Here is a 21,004-nt window from a genome sequence, read left to right on the forward strand (position 1 = left end):
GGTTCTGGTTTTGTTTTAATTTTTTTTATTTTTTAAAGCTTGAAAATTAATGAGTATTGATACAAGGAAGCAGTAGGAGATTGAATATGTGTAGAGCAAAGGAAACATACTTCAGAGATTTACACAGGGCTTTATTAAGGTAAAAAATACAGTATAACAATAAAAACACACTAAAGTGCAAATTGCAGTATCTTAAAATCACTTCGTGTAATTGTGTGTGTGTGTGTGTGTGTGTGTGTGTGTGTGTGTGTGTGTGTGTTTCTGTCAGTTCAGATCAAGCTTTCGATCGTTTCCAGCTATTAAGGCCCATTCGTACAGAGAAGAGGTGGGACGCGGGAGCGGGGGCGGGGGGGGGGGCTCACGGGAGCGTAAAAATGTTTTGCGGGGGGGCATGAAAACCCCGCTAAATAGGAGCTGAGGCGTGAAATATGAGCTGCTTGTGAGCTGAGACCCAAGAAGAGTTTTGGCTCGTGCCGAGAGGCAGACTGGGACTTGTTGTTCTTTTGACGAGCATCGCAACAAAATCACTAGTCTTCCACTCGGCACCACCAACACCACTTCCGGCACGTTTCCTGCTCCACGCCACTCTGCTTGCACTCTGAAAGGAAAAGTAAATACGTACGTATCGATAATTCAGACTGAGCTTTCTGCAGAGAGGACACACACACAGCGCTTCACAAAATAAAATGTATTCAAACACACCTCGGTCTTCATGTGTTTTTTTGGTTTCTGGAAAAAGAAAAAAAGAAAACAACACAAAAGTCTTACCGAAATATCCGCCTCATCAAATCTGCTTTTTAAAAAAATGCCCACTGAAGAAACTCAAAACAAAGCATAATAACCATTTAGTTTTTAATCTTGCGCGAAGGAAATTCCGTCGACAGCCTGCAGTGACCATTATCTGTGATTTTGTACCGAATCCTAAAACGAGGTCCAGCCGGTGTACGGTTGACGAAATCGGGATTTCGAGACCAGCAGCCCCTTTGAATACTGCGGCATACCAGTGTGAAATATTCCGCAATTGATTGTGCATCAGAGGCAGACATCAGAAGCATGCTTGTGAACTTTAGATGCCCCATCCACCTCCACCCCCCTACCCCCTTCCCGCCCCGACTAATTTACCCGTGAAGCCTGCTGACATTCCATCCTTCCTTTGTTGTTCTAATGCCAACCTTTCTGTTCCTCTTAAAAGCAGGAGCCCAAGGGAAACGGAGCAGAAGGAAGAAGAGGAACAGCACGAATAGGAGGAGGAGGTGGAAGAAACGACATCAGCATTTACAATCACGTGACAAAGAGGGATCCGTGAAGGTTACGGAGTGTTCCCCTTCCCCTGCGAAGAGACGGACAGATTGTCCTGCATATCCAGTATGTTTCTGAGCTGGTAGCTATGCAACAAGACTGGGAGTCGCTGGAAGAGGAGGAAGTGGGGGAGGGGAAGCCGGGGGGGTACTTTAGTGTGAGGAGGGAAGGGAATAAGGGAGGCTTTGCTTCACTCTAAACTGGATTCGCTCCAGTCGAGGAGCTCACTTGAGAAAGACCCCAAAAAATCATATATGTCGTGTTGTCTTAATATGTAAACTTGGAATAAATAAGCGATGAAAGGGAAAAGAAGCGGCGTTATTTGGGAGCTGTCCACCGTGGCGGTGCTGAATGACGCCCTACTTTTTCCTCCGCGTCAGGCTCGTACAAAAAAAAAAAAAGCCACCTGTTGCTGCACGGAAGTTTTCTCGCTGGGATTTAAAAAAAAATCATTCCACAGAGTGTTTTCAAGTTTTATTTGTTTGAATGTTTGCGTCGAAGCGATGAATCTGACGACGTGATGGGATACGTTTCACCCCTCGCTTGACATTTGATTTGCTAGTCGACGTGCCGACTGTTTTGGTTTGCGATTGCCTCGGCACTACATACCTCTTTTTGATCCTTTTTACAACAACACACATAACACAAATAACACAAATAACAATATAAAAAATATATATGTATAATAATACATGAGGCGAAAGACAGACTCACCGTTTCGGACAACATCTGGATGAGCGGGTGAGAATTCCTTTCCTCCTCCCTTCGCTGACTTGGTTTTTGTTTTCCTTTTCTTTCCTTTTTTTCTTTCCTTGATAATAAATTCTCTACAACATCTTAGCTGGCCACGGTGGTGTAACTGGGAAGGCTGCGGGGAGATGGATGGCAAGCTGTGTTTTTATATGTCTGCCGCCAGAAGACGAGAAGGGGGCGGGGTCACGTCGAGTGACGTCTGGATTTTTTTTCTTTTTTTCAATCAGACCTGTTGAGGGTGCGGCCCAAACCAGGGCAAATTATCTCATGAGAGGGTCAGAGACAATGAGCGGACACTTTATTCGGTACACATTCGGTCTAATGATGTCATACAAAATTCAGCTTTTCCAAATATAATACTGCTTGTATGTGATTGACACCCTGACAAGGTTTATTGTTTGTTACGCTGTGTGCAATATTCTTCTCATCATGTCGGGCAGCGTGTTTCATAATTGGTTAGCACATCCACTTCGCAGTTTGAAGCTTCGGTGTTCAAATCTCGGCCTTCCTGTGTAGGCTCCATTTCACCAGAGACTGAAATGAGGACACATGCAAAGAAAACGGATGGCTGGCCGTTTAAATGGAGCTGTTGAACGACAACCAATTGCTGTAGGACATCACGTATGATGAAATATAATGATACGCCAGACTTCATTAAAGTCAGTCTTTTCTGTTGGGTCACTATTGTCTAGCTGAAGTAGGCCAGCAATTTTGTTATTTCAATGGCGCTAGTTCGGTTGGTTTGTGGCTAACAGGTCACATTTCCGAGGTTTGAGGTTCCAACGTATTCAGCGTAAGCTATCACAAAGCTCTTTCATTTGTTACCGTGTTTTATGCTGGAGAGACCCAAGAGCACTGACTTCAGTTTGTGAGTTTATAAGCATTGGCCATTCTTTATGTGTCACGTTCAAGGCCTCAATGGTCAACAATTTATGCTCTGTAATCCCCCACACAGTATTTATTTATTTTTGCTGGCAAGTCAAAGCAAAAAATAAAAAATGAATAACCTGAACGCCAGCTCATGAGTCAAGGCACTCGTATCTCAAGGCACTTACCTTTTCCATGTGGTTTCACGGTCCACTGAAGCAAACCAGAACCACCACGTGGCCCGCAGCAAAAAAAAAAAAAGTTTTGCACCTTTTGCTGTACTCTGAAGAAACCCAACAGCACTGCTGCTTTGTGCGGTTAGATGCAACCAATATGCTTTGTGTGCATTCAAGGCCCCGCGTGAAAAAAAAAATCAGAACTCATGAATATCAACAACTCTGTAATCTTGTTCCTTTTTTTCCCCTTCTTTTTGATTTCAGAAAGCTATTTAAATCATCCTTGACACCTGCTGTGTGACAGCTCATCACAAAGTATGGAGGCCATGGCGCAAACACCCATCTTGCCCACTTTGAATGAATGCAAGGTGCTTCTGGGGTGAGGGTGTATTCGTAAATAAGACATATGAGGGAGCTTCTCTGTGCTCTATTCTGTGCACCCACCCCACCCCCCAAAAAAGCCTAGGTGGCTGCAGCTATTAGTTTTTTTTTTTTTTTTACAAAACCCTTGTTCCTTTCAAACAGCCCTGCGAGCTAGTTAACAATGAAGCTCAAGAGTCAGGCTTAAGGGAGGAACCTCGGAGATGCTGTCGGCCTTTAGTTGTATAAGGAACATCACACTCTGTGCCTCTTGATAGAAACATCAGGAGGTAGGATTATGCATAGTAACGATCCCCCCCGCTTGCTGCTTTCAGAGCTCGCCACCAAGCAACCGACGACTGTTTTCCTTTGTGAGCATTCGTCTGATCACTATAATGGTCAGCATTTCTTATTTTGATGATTTTATAATTGGGCCTGGGGCAGCGAAAGGCTCCTTCTTCTTCTAGAGAGCTAGCTATATATATATATATATATATATATATATATATATATATATATATATATATATATATATATATATATATACACGCACACACACACTCACATAGAATACACATCTGGAACAGCCTATTCGAACATCTGAAACTTCATTTGAGTGAATCAGGTGGTAGGCATGTACTGACTAATTGTGTTGTAAAGGTCGTAGGTCACATCAACGGCGGATAAAGTTTGAAAAAAAATATTTTGATATATATATATATATATATATTTTTTTTTTATAGCAAAAACCGGGCATGTTATCAGACAGGGACGGGCAACTTAAATGATGGAGTGGGCCCGCAATTTTACAAATCAGTGCTCCCGGGAGGCCACATACACTTCCTAAAACCCGATGTATGACAAAAATTCATTCATTTACATTTGTAATGTCCAAACCGCAAACAAGAGTGCACCCCAAAGTGAAAATGTCCAAACTGTGCTCAGAAATACTGAAAAGGGGAGATGAGTGGACCGTATCCATGAATGCATTTTGTCTTTCATAGATTCTCGGATAGGTTGACAATGAACCTAAGAAATCAGGGTTGAACGTGAATTATAGAGGTATTTTTTGAGATAGTAGCGGTGGTGGTTAATAGGTTCATTTATGTTTTATGATCATGATAAACGCAATTAGACGATCATTTGCTGCCTTCGAGGAGGACAGATTGAGGCCTTGGGATGTTTTGTAGCCATTCACGGCTTTCTGGCTCTAACAAACGTGGCGTGGATGGAGAATAAATGTCGAGACACTCTCGTGGCCTGAGATACAGACTGCTTACGATTATGGGCGTGCTAATGTCCCAGAAGAGTTTAACCGGAGTTTCACCTTGTAGGTAACTTGGTTAAAGTTGATCGTAAGGACGTGGCAATAGCAGTCAATCAACGCAATTGGACATTAAAAAGGCTCTCTCTGGTGGTCAATAAGAAAAACTTGACTCATCCATGGGAAAGCGCACAGGATGCTCTATGAACCCTTTTACTCACAGATTATGACAATCTCCATTATGGCACCATCGGGGAAATAATTCATCACACACTCACAACTGGAAGGCACGCGCTCAAGCACTACTGAAACACTTTTGTAATGTACAAACTAGAGAAAAATCTAAAACGGTTGAGAAAGTTTCTTTCCCTGGTGTGTGATAGCGTTTTAGAGGTGAATGAAAACTATTGTCATAGTGTGTGTGTCAAGTGTGAGCAAAAAGTATTTCAACTTTTTGCTATGTGAGAGCGTTTCAGTCATGAACTTGATGTTCAAATGTTTCAGAAGTCTGTGAGCAAAAAGTATTTCCATAGTGTGTGATTTCTTTTCTAGTGCGCATTTTGGGCAAAACATATTTTTGTAGAGGGTGAGAGTAGTTCAGCAGCGGGTGCAAGTGCCAAATCTTTTGGTGAGGTGTGAGAGCCTTTCAGCAAAAAAAAAAAAAAAAAATTCTGTAGTATGTGACATTATTTCAATAGTACATGAGAAAAAAATTTTTTAAACTAGTGTTTCAGTAGTGTGCGTGACCGAAAAGACGTTCCTCCGGTGTGTGAGATCAGATTCAGTAGTCTGTGTGAGTAAAAAATAAATAAATAAAATTAAATTCCCTGGTGTGTGAAATTGTTTCAGTGGGGTGTGAAAATTATTCATGTACTGTGTGAGCACATTTGAGTACTGTGTACGTGTTTAAAATACAGTATATTTCCTTGTGATAACCGCATGCGGTAGCGGTACATTGATTTTCAAACTATTAATTATATAGAGTATTTTCTATATACTTGATGGACCCCCTCCCACCCAAAAAAGCCAATTTGTCAATTAAACCAGCTAAAAATTGAACTGCAGCGAATATGTTCACAGAAGAGGAAGCACTCGCCAAACAACGTACAAGACATGATGTGATGTTTTTAATTGTCCATTACCTGAGTACAGAAATAGACATCGTTTTACATTTAACGTGTAAGTCAAGTTGTCCTAATAAGTACAATGCCGTTCAATGTGGCGTTAAACTGCTTTTCTCCGCTACATTTTGTTTTTCTTTTCACCAAGCATGCCATTACTGTACAAGAAATTTCTTTACACAACACAAATAAATAGCATGAATGTAAATGTCTCACACTCAGCATTCAAACTGGGAAATAAAAAAAAAAATGTTAATGGAGGGGTGGGTTGTGAGGTGATATGGAATTTGGGCTGCAAATTAGACAAAACAAGCACCTGCACAGAAATAGAACCGCAAGCCAAATGTCACAATGGTCGCATTTTAGCGTGCGGCTAATTGTTTTGGATTGTAAGGCTTTAATTGCTGTTACTAATGACTCTGATCGGCAATGCTTTCATTTTGCAGTGATGTACTACGCAGGTGAGGTTTGCGATTTCTGGTGCTTTCTCAAACGATACATGTTTTGTTTTAGCCTGATGAAACATAATGCAGGACTCACACGTCTGTCGGCAAACCCAAACCCCCGAAGGCAACGGGCAAACGCCACCGATTCAACCAAAAAACGTAAAATGCTGAATTCAACAACAAACACAAAAGTAATGATATGTGAAACAAACGCAGGACAAGCACAAAACAAAACATAATAAATTATTATTTTTTAAAAAATTAAAAAAAAAAAGACAAAACTCAACATTTGGCAGTTTTGCAGAATTTAAGGGCTGTAAACGGGTCTGTGACGATGAGTCTGGTTGATTATTTAGTCTGTGATCATCGAACATTGCGCGTGGTTCCCACTTCACGCATTGATGATCTGCCGATGACTGATGCTTAATGCATGGACTTGGTGCATGCAAAGAGGAATTTTCTTCTTTCGTCGCCAGTAGCAGCTCCGAGTGCGCCGACTACCGGATCCTGGTGAAAAGGTTGAGGACTGACACAGACTCCTGAAAGGGAGAGGACACAAGTGGCTTTTAAAGGCAGTTGCGAGTAACTTTGTTTAGTTAAGTGTAGTTCTTAATGACCCCCCCCCAATACAAAACAAAAAATACAAGTACTTTAGTGGATCTCATCTTGCTAAAGACATTCCAGAAGCGGAGAGTTTCATCTCCTGCCCCCGTCACGATGGCCTCTCCATCAGGGGACATGGCCTGCACACACATCACCCGTCAAACTCATTGATATGTAGAGCACATTGATCTCTCGAGCAGTGGCCCCTGACGTTTTTGCTGCCAAGGACCGATTCAAAATACTGACCAGGTAGAGAACTCTGTAGGAATGTCCTGTGAGTTTGGCCACTTGAGTGAGCGAGGGATATTTCCACACTAGGATTTGGTTTTGGGAATAACCGTGTGTGCTGACCTGAGAAGGGAAAACAAATAAAAAGTCGAGAGTCAAATTAGACTCCGGTACTTTGTCTCAGTTTCCAAGGCAGTTGCAATGGCGGGAAATGTGGAAAAAGTCTTCTATCGCAATATAAGCTTTGAATCTGACTCACCAGTTCGTTGGTGTGCTTAGACCAGGCCAGGTTGCACACCTGAGAGCCCGTGTCGGTGCACTGCAGGGGCTGGCTGGTCAGAGTGTTCCAGAAGCGGATGCAGCGGTCGGCGGTGCCCCCTCCGGAGGCCAGCAGGCCGTGCTGGTGGGGGGACCAGGCGATAGCCTTCACTGCCGCCAAATGCTCGGTGTACTGCTGCACTGGGAGGACGCTGGAGTGGTTCCACACCAGCAACTGCAAACGTCAGGAGAGGGCACCGATGAATACATGACGGTGTTACCTCGACCGACATCTTCTGCTCCGATTACGCTCCGGAATTCTCCGTCAACCTTGTTATCATTGCCGCCGGATGCCAACAGCTGATGGTCCGTGCTCCACTTCAGTCCGCACACTTCCTGCCGGTGTCCCTGGAGCCGGCGCTCGGACTGGAGAGGCGGGGCTCTGATGTCCCGTTGCAGGATGACCCTATCGCGGCTTCCGGACGAAAGCTGGTCTGCGTTCCATGCCAAGGCGCCTAGCGCATACGTAGAAGTACGAAGAGCGATAAAATGAACATCGGCACAGCTGTGACGTAATCCCCAAGTCGCAACGTGTCGTCGACTCGGTAAACTACACTAACGCAGCAGTAAAGCCAAAAACTGACAGGAAACATTTATATGGAGAAAAAAAATAAAAAACACTTCTGGGTCAGAAATCCAAAAAGACAAAAAAATAAATAAATATAAATCCATGTTCTTGATTCTGGTCTCTCAACTCACCCACTCTGGCCGTGTGTCCCTCAAGTGTAGAGAGCTTCTTCCCCGCGGCGGCATCCCAGATTTGAACGTAGCCTTTATGAGTCCCCACAGCAACTAGGTTGCCCTTAAATAAGAAACAAGCACAAAAGACATGAGAGAGACCAACAACATCTGCATTAAGATAACTTATTATTATTATTTTTTTTAAATAAAAGAGGGGTGGGTCATCAACAAGCATAATGTTAACAATTAGGGGCAAAAAAAAAAAAAACAAACCCTACCCTTTCTGACCAGCCCACTGATGTTACAGAGTCTCCTTCTACAGAAAGGTCGCACAGACGCGTCACCTAAATTAAAAAGAGACACACCCGGGAAGAATCAAACCTCAGATAAATATGGACAGCCACATATGTAGTTTTACCCCCATTTTAACACTTTTAAATGTCTGCAGGCGCACACACACACACACCTGGCTGGTGCAGGCGCTCCACAGGTACACACAAGTGCCCAGTCCCACACTCAGCACGTTGAGAGAGGACCAGTCCACAAGGTTGAGGTAGAAGTCATCTTGAAGCTCGGGAGCATCGAGTACTTTAAAAGGTATTTTGGATATCTTGCGCATGGGTTTCCGGGGCGACCGGAGCAGTTTCTGGCTGCGAAACACAAATGGATCGTGTCGGTGAGTATGATCCGAACCCACCTCGGCTTGAAGAAAACGAAGAGAGAGAAGGGGGAGGAAAAAAAAAACCCACTGGAAGGAATATTTACCTGTTGCTACTGACGGGTGATAAAGAATAAGGAGAGACTGCATTTCCATCTTCTTCCAGAGACCTCTTGGTACTCAAAGAATACTAGAAGAGAAAAGCAGACTTTTATCTTAAATGTGTTTTTTAAAAAAAAAAAAGTCATAGGATGAGATCAAATGTTACTTTAAAAAGGCTCCTCCTTGTAGGGGTGGCTGGCTGAAGACGGCGATCTTCAGACTGGGGGTCCTGGACTTTGTCGATTCCGGCTCCGAGCAGCTCGTTCTTCAGCAGCGCCGAGTAAGCGAGACCATCCGCTGAGGGCGCACAAGTTCAAACACACTGATGAAATGAATGATTTCAAAAACCGGCACACTTTTCTCATAATCTTTGCATTTATCGTACTTTAGTTGTGCGCTTGTTCCTTTCAATATGTGGCTCAAAGTGCATCTTTGATTTTGGCTCTCCTTGCCCATATGTGAGGGTATCACCGTCGCTTAACTTCCAAGTTGCTTCACTCTTAAGGCAAAGCAGCACTATATTCCTCCCCATCTATTTCATTTTCACTGAAGGTTTATTTTGAACGTGCAGTACAACCCCCCCAACCCCCCCCCCAAAAAAAACAAAGCAATGAAAAATTTACAGTGCGAATATACCAGACTGAAACGATGTGTCCCGCCAGTCTGAAAAGAAGCAGGAACAAGAGCAGACTCTACCTTTGTTGCTGTCTGCTGTTCCATCTTTGGTTTTCCTGTTTTGATTGTGTGACTTTTCAATTTCCTACGCCGGAGCAACAAAAACACGTTAGCTCCATCAAGCGAGAACTCACACTCGATTTGGCACAGCATTAAGCATCAGCTCAGGGAATCGCTTTGACACTGATGCAACTGACAGTTGCCTCTTTGCCCGCGTTGCGGCAAACTCACATTGATGCGGTGGAAGTTGACGCTCCAGTTGGCGCCGGCCCGTGAAGGGATGAAGCGATCGCCGTGCTTGCTCGGGGAGGACAGCGGGGAGCTGACTGGCGACAGAGCTCGTAGCGCGCCAAGAGATTTCTACACAGGGGAGGAGAGCAGAGGTCATTTTATGACTCAAGAGTGATTTGCTCTCTGATGATATGACCCGGCCCCTCACCTCAAAAAATAAAATCACCGCATAAGTACAATTTCGTTTTATTTAAGTTCGATACATTTGCATTTAATCTTTTATGAAACGTGACAAGTCATTACTGTGGATGTCGTGAACTTACCACTGGGCTGGCATTCGCATTGTGGATGTTGAGTTGCCTTAGCAGCCTGGACTCATAGTCCTGATCCATAATGCCTGAAAAGAGGTTAGCAGTAAATCCATTTGTATTATAATAAATTCATGATGGTTTGAGTTCATCATCAGCGCATCCCCACCGGTGTGCCGGCAGATATCTTCAGGTGTGCCGTCGGACGTGATCCAATTCCACTTCATTTGTCAATCCAATATTTATTAATTACAAACATATCTCTGTCCATTTAGCTATGCCAGTAGCGGGGACAGGAAGAACGATTAAATACTCTTCCATAGATGGCAGAAGGTAAAACAGACCTGTGAGTTACCATTCATATAAATATTTATAACAATTATTTATTACATATATATATATTGACCTGTAATCGATGTAGACAAATAAACTGTCTTTGATAGAAATGGTCATGCTACTTGCGTTTGTTCAAAAATACACAGGAAGAGAAAATATAATCGGCTTAAAATCGCAACCCCAATATGATGAGGTGGGGCGGGGGGGGCAATCGTAATTAGGTTGTCAAAATCGCTCAGCCCTGTATTCGACACAGTAATACAGATTAATTTGTTGCTCATGTTTGTTTGAAAATAATAATAATAGTAACAAAGAGGGTCTTGGGGGGAAATCGCATATTATACTGCACTGTTGTATAGTTCTATTATTTTTCAAGGTAATTTAGCTGTCAATACCGACACAAATATATCATCTCTGTTTTACAGACATTAGGCTTGTGCAAAACACAGAGACGTGGTTCAAATAGCAGCTGATCTTTAGGAAACGACAAAAGTGGCAGTAAACATTTGAAATTATTGTAATTTGAACCGCGTGACAGACGTCAATTTTATCCTAACAACAGGAATGCTGAAACAAATCTCTCCAGCGCCAATGCCAATAATGGGTAGCTGCAGCTAGCGATACTAGCCGAAATAAGGTGTCGAGAAACTTGACCAGCACCATGATTTACAATTCGCATTTGAATTTCCACTCACCGTTGCCGAAGAAAACTCCTTCGATCCAACGCCCGGCACTCTTTCTCCCGTGTCGATGCCAATTCTTTTGTCGATATTTAGTCTTTTTGGTGAAATCGATAAAGGTTTAAGAGAACGGGACAGCTTTGTATTTCGCTAAGCGCTGAAGCCAGTGTCGCTAAGGGTCACGGGAAAATTAGACGTCATTGTTTTTGAATCGCGCGTTTTCCGTTGCTAAGGAAACGTCGCTTTCGGGGCCACTGCTTCCTCCTGCTAAATCATTGAAAAGGTTTCGGAACTTTCACCCAGTGTTTGGGTATTTATTTAGAGTCGTAATATCGCTAACAAAAATGTAGGAAACGGAAGTTACAACATTCTATAATGTATCAGCGCCATTTTGGATCCGTCCACAAAAGAAAATACAACGGTAAATCCTACTTTGTATCCACCCTTTTTATCATGTCACTATACATAGCTTACATTTGCCATGATTTTCCCACAATCTGTTATTGTACAGTAACCTAGTACTATAACATCTTTACAGGCTTTGCCAATAGATTTACTTGACACCTGTCATTTGCCAGTAGCTGGCAATTGATTCTTTAGCCTTCAGTGGATTTACCCGACTGCCGCCTATTAATACCACCACTATGAGATCACAATTATAGAAACCATCAATACAAGACAAAAACTCTCAGTAACAGCAGTAAATGGCTAATAATCTACCTTGTGACTGTACACTAATCAAGGTACTAATTTATGATCATACCAATGTGTGTAACTTAATTCACTTCAGTAGTACTTTGCAAAAGATAAGTATGAACATCATTTAAATTGTTTTTAATACAAAAAAATCAACTGTAGAAATGAAACAAAGTCAACAAATAACTTTTGTGTAGAAAACAGGACACATAATGAACCCTCCTTATCACATAGATATGCATTTTTACTAAACACATTTACATACCGTATGGCAACCTACAGAACGGTTAAATGTAAGGTGGGTCAGAGCTGTAGCAACACACAACAGAAAGTCAAGACTTGTAACTTAGGATGGTCCAACTTTACCAAAGAAATGTGAATGAAAGTGCCATAGAAAATGCAAAGTGAATTCAAGTAGAAATTTTAAACGGTTATCAAATAAACCCTCAAGACCAAATAAAGTACTGTGTGCAAAAGTGTGTCTTTAGACAAACCAAGTAGTTTAGGCAAGCAAGAAAATAAACAATCTCCCCATCCCACCCCCCAGTTCCCTCCCCTCCGACACACACGGGTGGCTCAACTCAGCAGTTCGAATGCCATTATTATTCTAGCCTTAATTAGGATTATATTCCTCCTGCAATGCATCTAATGTTAATATGATTCTAAATGTCCTGATTGAGTCTCCCAGTAGCAAATCAAATGATACCCCACTAAAAATCACATTATTTAAAATTACAGTAGAAAAACTGGGACAGAGAGCCCACTATCAGACATGATACCTAAAGGCGACAGCAAGCCAGTGGTGTAAGAGTCACACACTGTTGAAGCTGGTAATCAATCGATGGAAAAACAAACAAACAAACAAACAAAGTCATGTAAAAACAAAGTGTGCACAAACTCTGGAGTGCTTACAGTAATGCCACTGTTTGTCAGTCCTAGGTGGTGGTACCGTCCGAGTGACAAGGAGAACTAAAAAGAAAATATTCATCAATCTTGGCACAACGCTGGTCTACATGGAGGAGGCATCTCGGGAAGAATGTTGCAGGCCATTAGTGACCTGAAAACGAGCTTCATCAGATATGCCATACTGCTCCAATGGATCCTGCCGGGATGGTAAAGTCGTAGACATGTGCTCAGGATATATCAGACGTAAGAGAAATAATATATCCTAAGTGATATTTTGGCTGATCTCGCATGCACAATTTGGTGAAATTCTGTGAACTGTAGCAGATATTCAGGTAGATGATGACAGCGTGTACATAGAAAATTAAATTACTTTGCCAGTAAGCCTGTGGATCTCCGTTCTGTAGAAGATGAGGTTCCTTCTCATGAATTCATAGCTGCAGGAGAGAGAAGATGTTGTTTTTTTTTCTTGAATAAATTAGGCTCTTGGCAATTCACTTCAGGGGAAACGTTTCACAATGACACACCTGTCTCAAATAGATATTAATTCATTGTTTTAAATACTTTTGTCTCTGCTCGACTGTGGTCCGAAACGTCTAAGAACAACAATACACATGTACTTAGTGCTAAAAACTAAATGTTAACTCCTGTGTCCCTGACCACTTATCCCCTTTGATCTTTGCTTATCTCGACTGTTAAACTTAACAGCATGAAAACACACGACAGAAGAAACATCTGTGATGTGAAGCTTTGTATCAACTCCACATTTAAGATGACACTATATTCACCTTTTATTTATCTCGTCATTAATTTTGTGTCCAGAGGAAGCACTCTCACCTTGCCTTGATGATGGAGTCTATCCACTTCTCACACTGCTCTTCAGAGTCACACTCAAAAAGATATTTCCTCTCTGCATCTTCGAGAAACGCTGCAAACATAAAATAGAGCTTCTGCAGATGGACTGACACGTACATAGTGTAATGACTCCCAAACAACCATTGTGAGTGAGAGATTATCAGACATGCCTTGTTTCATTCTAATTCTCGGAATATTATTCTGTAATTATTACAATCACCAAGACTATAATATTCCTCTGGCGTGAAAATAAATGTGATGTTTGTGTCTATGTGCTTTGTGATTGGCTGGCGGCCAGCCAAGGGTGAAGCCCGCCTCTGCCCAAGGTCATCTGGATGCACTGCCAGCTCACCAGTGACCCAAACAATTTTTCAGTAATGGGAAAGAAACAGTGCATAACAGGCAGACATTAAAATGTCAAATTATTACCACTCACCAACGGAGAAGGTCAGGCTGTCCTCCTTCTCCACCCGACACTGCTCCAGCAGCAAAGCTCCAACAGGCTAACAAAGTAATTTTGAGACATTCGCCCATTTAAACAGTTTATGAGTGAACAATACAAGTCCATAGTACTGTAGTTACACTCACTTCTTCCTCGTCAGTCTTAAAATAAAATAGGAAGTTGACAACGAGTTTCACTAGCCGCCTCTTCACAACTGCAACACAAAAGGAACCAAGGTAAACCTCGCAAACCGGAAAGTGTCTTGTGGCTAGTGCTGCTAGGCTAGCATGAGCGGTCAGCAGTTGGAAACGACCAAATACTCGAAGAGATTACCGTCTCCCTTCTTCGGTCCTCGCATCCCAAGCTCGGCGACCATTTCTGAAGGTTGTCGGCTCAAATGCACCATCTCTTTCTCGTTGAAACGCATCACTGATAGTAAAAGTTCACCTCGGCACGACCGCCGGACACACTAGGTACGATCACGGCAATTTCCCATCATGAAAACTCAACTGACTGGTGTTGTTAAATAAGTTTCTGCATCTCAATATTTTATGTGCTGGATACGACGAAGTGAAACTTCTTCAAGAACGGCAAAAGTGTATATTCGCCTTCAAAGAAGACACAGCAGGACCACTCCTCTTGACTCGTTGTACGGAAGCCAGAAAGGGTCGAAGTAAGCGAAACGACAGAATAGTACATGCGCATTTAAAATATCTGTATGGTTTGTAGTCGGTGGACGAGAGTACTGTTACCGCAGTAGCAACCACACTGATAATTACGATAACATGTTCAAAGTAAAAAGAGAAAATAAATAAAGGTTTTGATTAATGATTAATGAAAAGGCAGCTGTGTTCAGCAAAGTTTTCAGCCAAAATTTAAACATGCTTACTATTTGCCCGGATCTCAGTTACTCTGGAATTTTATAAATATAATAATTATTATTATTATAAAGAAGCATTCGGAATTCAAGTTGTGGCTGTCAAATGCCTGCTTCATGCGCCTCCCGATCGCTAAGTGGCGCTAGAAAAAAAATTGAATCAAGTGGTCACTGGTCGCAAAGAAGAATAAACGATATGCGCATGCTCAGTGCTCACTGACTGCATTCACCGTGAGCGTGATCCTTGCGTTGTATTGTTGGTGAGTGTTTTTTCTAAATAAGCAGTACATACGATATGAAATACGCATTAATTGCTCATGTAATTTGATTTTATATCTGTTATTGCTTTATATAGTCTTTTCATGTTGTGATTCGATGGTCGTTTGAAGTATGGGGTTGTTCCGAGGAAGCTAACTGTGTTCCTTAGCTTTAGCTTTGCCAGTTTTCGTTCAGCAGTCACAAGAAAACAAGTCAGTTTGCCCCTAATAACTTAAAGTGTGTCTTTTCGGTTAGAAAATATAGCTTAATCAATGTAACTGCCCACTTGGTTGAAAAAAAAAATCGAAATGTGTCCTAATCTAAACACGATGTACCGTAATCCCGCTCATTTGCGGTTCGGTGTTCGCCAAATCACTCATTGTTGGAACGTACCCACCGTTGTTTACTGTGGCACTGTATTTGTATTTTTTGTAAGTCGCTAATATCCAACAAGGTGGCGTCAAAGCACTCTCTGATTTGGAATTGGGGTCAGTGGAAGTATGTTGGGGGTTTGCACTTTCGTGAAGGGCTCGGTCCCCCTCTTCTGATTACTTTATTTCGTGTAGTGTCTAAATCAACATTTTCAATATCTTAAATGTTCGTCAACAAACAGTACATGTGCTTCTGATCATAAAATTGTAACTTGAACTGTGTATTTCCGCTGTTGGGTAACCAAGACAGGAAGGAGAAAAGGTAGTAGCTGTCCAGTGTTGGATCAACTGGGCGTTTGCTGGAGAGCATCTTCGTGTCTTGATCAATCACCTTTCAAAAATGGATTTCCAACATCGAGCTGGAGGGAAGACGGGAAGTGGAGGGGTGGCGTCCTCCTCGGAGAGTAATCGGGACAGACGAGAGCGGTTGCGCCAGCTGGCTCTGGAGACCATTGACATCAACAAAGATCCCTACTTTATGAAGAATCATTTAGGATCATATGAGTGCAAACTTTGCCTGACGCTTCACAACAACGAGGTCACAATTTGAATACGTACATGTGAAGTCTTTGTGGTTCAAGTGCAATATTAACGATGTGCTCTTGGTCATTATAGGGCAGCTACTTAGCACATACACAAGGAAAGAAGCATCAGACTAATTTGTAAGTACCACGTCATCTTTGAACTGTGTGCAATGGCTGGCCCATCACCAATGTCCAATTTGTTTTCAAATCGTTAAGACCTTAGTTTTTTTTTCTTTTTTTTTCGTCAGAGCGCGGCGAGCTGCCAAAGAGGCCAAAGAAGCTCCTGCTCAGCCGGCACCAGCAAAAGTAAAGGTTGAGGTCAAGAAGTTTGTGAAAATTGGTCGGCCCGGATATAAAGGTAGGGAATGGCCATGATTAAAAACTGGTCACAAAATGTTGGGGGAGTTGAGTTTTCTATGGAAATTTAATAATTCATGAAAAATAAACTACAATCTTTACAAGTGAACTCAATTTGATCAGGAATTTGTGCAAAAAGTACTCAAACATGGACATGCGCATTCAAAAGTTTAGAGATGGTCCAATGAAGTTCACATGGAATGTTTATAGTGCATTTGTAGCCAGGTCCTGAAATTTGAATTTAAAACAAAACATCCCCAACTTTTTATGAGTATGTATTAGTGCACTAATGTCATGTTTCTTCTCAGTAACCAAGCAGAGGGATCCGGAGACTGGGCAGCAGTCTTTACTTTTCCAGGTTGGTGTAAATTGCAATCAAATGTAACTGTTGAAACTGTAACACAAATGAGTAAAGAAGCTACGGTAAATTTCTGCGACCTTCAGATTGACTACCCGGAAGTAGCGGAAGGTATTGGGCCCAGACACCGTTTCATGTCTGCATACGAACAGCGCATCGAGCCCCCGGACCGCCGTTGGCAGTACCTGTTGCTCGCTGCGGAACCTTACGAGACCATTGCTTTTAAGGTGACTGATGGCTCCTAATTTTCTTTCCTTTTTCTCTTTTTTTTCGCTGTGTCATGACGTTAACACCTCGGCTCTTTTAGGTCCCCAGTAGAGAAATCGACAAAGCAGAGAGCCGCTTCTGGACACACTGGAACCGAGAAACAAAACAGGTGCCAGTTAGAAAATCAGAGTCTTTGATAACTGAAAAAGCGTGTGGTCTAAATGTTTTATTCCTGCCCTCAGTTCTTCCTTCAGTTCCACTTTAAAATGGAAAAAGCTCTCCTACCCCCGACTGGTCCACCGCCTCCTGCTGCCATGAAGCGTCCTCCCCCTCTTATGAGTGCGCCTCGCCCACAAAACGAGTCCATGCCTCCACCTCCGGGTGGGATGATCCTTCCCCCAGGTGCCCCCGGTACCCCACAAATGCCCCCTCAAATGCCCATGCCACCAATGCCAATGAGGCCACCACCCCCCGAGGGCCTGACAGTGGCTAACAATTAATCGTGTTCAACTTACACAACCAACTCGTTTTTAAGATTTTGTAAATAAATGCCCTTGAAAACAAAAATTAAAATGGGGGTCTGTGTATCTTCTCTTCCAACATTACGGCACATGTAGAAGATATAACGGGTAATGCTATCATTGGGGAAACCTGCACCATAACACTGCGGAGCTCTTGGGTGGATTTTGCCTCAAAGTTGAGAATAACAAATTTCAGGTCAGTTACCGTCATGAATTTTCTGAAGAAAATGTGTTCTAAAGATGAAAGTGGCAACTCGTATGACTACATGCTCAACTGTTATGTCCAATTTTCATGAGGTTATCTTTTAGCCTCTAAAAGGTTTGACTTCCTCTGTGATGTATCCTAAATTGTTCATGATCAATGTTGTGATGCATTTGTGCTGTTAAGGTGGAAAAAAATCGGAGCCACCTCATGTTCAACAAAAAGTTTTCACGACGGTAGTGGTACATTGGCTAGTTTTATTTAAATTTGTACTTTTGACAGATGTGGATGTAAAGGGCAAGGTGATGCTATCTTGCCGTACTGACGCTAACAAGCAAGTTGTATCAAGCACTGCGAAAGCGGAGAGAAATTGTATGTTCCGAGGTAAGGAAATCATCCTTTTTGACTCTTTTTCTTCTTTTCCTTCTCCATCTCTGCGTCAAATACCTCCTCCTCTTCCTTTTCCACTTTTTGCTCATCTGGTTGGTCAGATGTCTTCAGCATATCCTTCTCTTTCTCCTTCTTGTTCTTCGCCTTTTGCTTTTGGACTTTCTTGGCCCTCCTGGCCTGGAATGTCCCTTTGCTCTGCTTCACGAGTTTTTTGTCTGGCATTGGCTTGTTTCTGAGACCACTCTTCGTCCTTTTTTCGTCGTCGTCTTCGTCATCGTCATCAAGATCCGGCAGCCACCAAAATAAAACTTCCCACAGGGTTGTCTCGGGCTAAAAACATGAAATGAGTGTTTTAGTATTCGATGGCATAAAGGGGGTGGGCTTAATTTGCATGTCACCATTATACAAAGCGTCGGTACTGGACAAAAATGCAATATAGGAAGGAGCACGTATCTGCGTCACTTCCATCATCAGGAGCTGTTCAGAATAAATATTGATCTCGTAACATGACAAACACATTTAAAAACTCACCGCAGACGTTGATTAAATGTCTGGATGTGAGCCGATTGCTAAAGTTGTGTTTTATTTGCAATGGAAAATGCTGACTTTATTATATTACTCTTTTGGCATCTTGGTACAAAGGAACTACTGTTGAAATGATTTGAGGGCCTTTGTTTAGTCATTTACCACGGTTGGAAGTCATCCATTTTTTTGTTTCGGAGCGTCAACTACATGTAGATTTTTTTCTTTTAAATTGACCAACATTGAAGGCTATGGACAAATTCGATTGACGTGGCATCAGACGGAGGCTAAAATCTTTTATTTCACTGAACAAATACTCCAGTGGTTGCTGAGACATGTACTTTGGCATTCTGACAGTGTTTAGGTCGTCTAAAAAGACTTTATTTCATTTCACCTGCGGTGGTTTGCCTCTGTGTCGTAACGTGTTTGGTTGCCTCCCGGTCAATTCGATCTCTTGCTCCTCCTCTGCTATCCTCTGACCACGCAGGGTCTCTGTTACATTGAAAAGACGGCACTCGGTCACAGCTGGCATACATTGGCTTTGTCCGCAAACGTTTGAATTTCTGCCATTTTTTTTAATGTGCTCACCATGAAGTCTTTGGAAGCCCGAGGTGAGGACCAGGATTGAAATGGCCACAAAGAGACAACGGTTGAGTGTGACATTCTCCCACGGTGTTTCAATCTGAGCCAAATTCTGCACGGATAAAGTTTTTTGTACAGGAACTAAGGGAGAAAGAAGAAGCGTTCGACATTGTTTTAATGTTAATTTGAGAGGAAGAACAAACAGAAACCCACATTTCCTGGGAGCAGTTGGTTCCATCGGTAACGCCTTTGGTTCTACTTTTGGGGGCTGAGGAACTGCAGACATTTCCTATACAGCAGAAATAATGTCACGTACAAAAAGATAAAACAAAAGAAAAAATATACTGTTTCATACTGCTTGTTTATCTACTGACCTCTGTAAACTTCCTGCTCGCATACATTTCTGCAACAACAAACAAATGGAGAGGAATTAAAAAAAAAAGACATGCGACTAACAGTGTATGTACTCTACTTTTCTGGGCACTGTCATACAAATATTGTGTGGGATTTAGGCAAATTATTTCTGTCGCACCGGGCAAAGGATCATGTTTCGGTGGCTTGTATTGATATATATAGTTTTGCTTGCAATTGTGTAGTTACAGTAAGTGCATTTTATCGCACGTGCGGGCATGACAGATGGCGTGTGTGAGCGGTTGTAAGCGTGTGTCCCCCACCTGGTTGTCGGATTTGTCGAGCAGGCTTCTGCGGAAGAGAATCTTTTCTTGTTGGCCCGAACTCCTCTTCAAAGGTCTCATAGCTTTCCTCCATGTTCGTCCTGAGACAAAATGACACGAAGGGATTGAACTCATTGAACGGCGTCTTTTTGAGAGTCCTTGTCGATTGTTGGTGTTTCTTTGTGTCAGTAGTTTTCCATTTGGAATCCTTTCACCAGAGGTGGCAAAATGACTCACATTCTGTACTAGTTCAAGTATCTGAAAAATCGACGCTTGTCTATTAGATTTTTTTAAATCAACTGTGATCGATGGGGGTTGGTGTTGGGGCGGGGGTTAGGGGGCACTTACTGGTGCACAACCACCGGTAAATGACATTGATGCCCCATTTTTGCATTTTATGCAAACTATCTTCATTCTACTGCTGATCATAAAATAAGGGGAGGGGGAAAAAAAGCCAAATCAGACATTTTCTTCTGGTAAAAGGAGAGTCTATTCTTTCATTCAGTGAATGAGTTTTAAGTTGAGAAGCAAACTATTTCTACTTTGGTCTAAATGCATCGTCTTCCAAAGGTCAACTTCTCCTGTTTGAATAGACGTTAACGTATCTCGCGACCACCACATTTACCTTAAAATGTTGTCAGGCCATTATGACATTTCTTGACACTGAGTTAATATCCTCACGCCACTATAAATAGATGTGAGGGAAAAATCCCCACACAGAGATCGATGGATGGACGCGACACAAATGGTGGGGGGGAAAAAAAGCTGGTAGTGTCATACTAAATTGAGGCCTAACCTTTCACCCGCAGAGAAGCAATGACCTACCTGACTCCACATTTGGGGGTCCCCAAGCCTGCGTTGAGGGACCTCTGTCACAGAGTTGCTGTTCCTCCACAGAGAAAGCGGCACAACGTGAACAGCTCTGACGGCCAGAAACAGGTGCTGGGGGGGGGGGGGGCAAAAACAAAAAGCCAAGTCAAGTCAGAGGCGTTGACTGAGGCTGCGTTGACATGACCACGTGCTGTGCAGCCAGCAAATCACGTCGCTGGGGTAACTGTGAGGGTGGAAAAAGGACACCGGTCAACAAGGTTTTGTCTAA

The 21,004-nt window shown here is 42.5% G+C and overlaps 4 protein-coding genes and 1 long non-coding RNA gene across 5 annotated transcripts; 2 read left to right on the top strand and 3 right to left on the bottom strand.

Annotated features, from left to right (window-relative positions):
- Nucleotides 1–5,824: 5,824 nt before the first annotated feature.
- LOC127615873 (fizzy-related protein homolog) lies at nucleotides 5,825–11,292 on the bottom strand. The gene is made up of 14 exons (XM_052087221.1): nucleotides 11,122–11,292; nucleotides 10,106–10,179; nucleotides 9,783–9,911; nucleotides 9,573–9,636; nucleotides 9,043–9,173; nucleotides 8,882–8,964; nucleotides 8,583–8,766; nucleotides 8,395–8,460; nucleotides 8,135–8,237; nucleotides 7,706–7,890; nucleotides 7,377–7,610; nucleotides 7,136–7,240; nucleotides 6,937–7,029; nucleotides 5,825–6,825 (listed from the first exon to the last, which is right to left on the bottom strand). The coding sequence occupies exons 2-14, from the start codon at nucleotides 10,172–10,174 to the stop codon at nucleotides 6,784–6,786; spliced, it is 1,488 nt and encodes a 495-aa protein (XP_051943181.1). The 5' UTR covers nucleotides 10,175–10,179; nucleotides 11,122–11,292; the 3' UTR covers nucleotides 5,825–6,783.
- A 633-nt stretch (nucleotides 11,293–11,925) lies between these two features.
- On the bottom strand, nucleotides 11,926–14,484 carry plekhj1 (pleckstrin homology domain containing, family J member 1). The gene is made up of 6 exons (XM_052087252.1): nucleotides 14,336–14,484; nucleotides 14,149–14,216; nucleotides 13,997–14,063; nucleotides 13,543–13,633; nucleotides 13,079–13,142; nucleotides 11,926–12,904 (listed from the first exon to the last, which is right to left on the bottom strand). The coding sequence occupies exons 1-6, from the start codon at nucleotides 14,427–14,429 to the stop codon at nucleotides 12,812–12,814; spliced, it is 477 nt and encodes a 158-aa protein (XP_051943212.1). The 5' UTR covers nucleotides 14,430–14,484; the 3' UTR covers nucleotides 11,926–12,811.
- Nucleotides 12,787–14,000, top strand: LOC127615902 (uncharacterized). The gene is made up of 2 exons (XR_007966985.1): nucleotides 12,787–12,923; nucleotides 13,859–14,000. It is a non-coding gene; the product is annotated as an uncharacterized LOC127615902 (long non-coding RNA).
- A 576-nt stretch (nucleotides 14,485–15,060) lies between the features above and the next one.
- Nucleotides 15,061–17,587, top strand: sf3a2 (splicing factor 3a, subunit 2). The gene is made up of 8 exons (XM_052087242.1): nucleotides 15,061–15,138; nucleotides 15,805–16,106; nucleotides 16,184–16,230; nucleotides 16,341–16,450; nucleotides 16,758–16,807; nucleotides 16,894–17,034; nucleotides 17,115–17,183; nucleotides 17,257–17,587. Exons 2-8 carry the CDS (start codon nucleotides 15,909–15,911, stop codon nucleotides 17,512–17,514), a joined length of 873 nt encoding a protein of 290 aa, XP_051943202.1. The 5' UTR covers nucleotides 15,061–15,138; nucleotides 15,805–15,908; the 3' UTR covers nucleotides 17,515–17,587.
- Nucleotides 17,588–17,974: 387 nt separating this feature from the next.
- On the bottom strand, nucleotides 17,975–20,873 carry LOC127615890 (uncharacterized). The gene is made up of 7 exons (XM_052087247.1): nucleotides 20,731–20,873; nucleotides 19,906–20,006; nucleotides 19,606–19,634; nucleotides 19,445–19,520; nucleotides 19,238–19,372; nucleotides 19,044–19,141; nucleotides 17,975–18,457 (listed from the first exon to the last, which is right to left on the bottom strand). Exons 2-7 carry the CDS (start codon nucleotides 19,997–19,999, stop codon nucleotides 18,131–18,133), a joined length of 759 nt encoding a protein of 252 aa, XP_051943207.1. The 5' UTR covers nucleotides 20,000–20,006; nucleotides 20,731–20,873; the 3' UTR covers nucleotides 17,975–18,130.
- Nucleotides 20,874–21,004: the final 131 nt, after the last annotated feature.

The sequence above is a fragment of the Hippocampus zosterae genome, chromosome 15 (genome assembly GCF_025434085.1).
Source record: "Hippocampus zosterae strain Florida chromosome 15, ASM2543408v3, whole genome shotgun sequence".
NCBI lineage: Eukaryota > Metazoa > Chordata > Actinopteri > Syngnathiformes > Syngnathidae > Hippocampus > Hippocampus zosterae.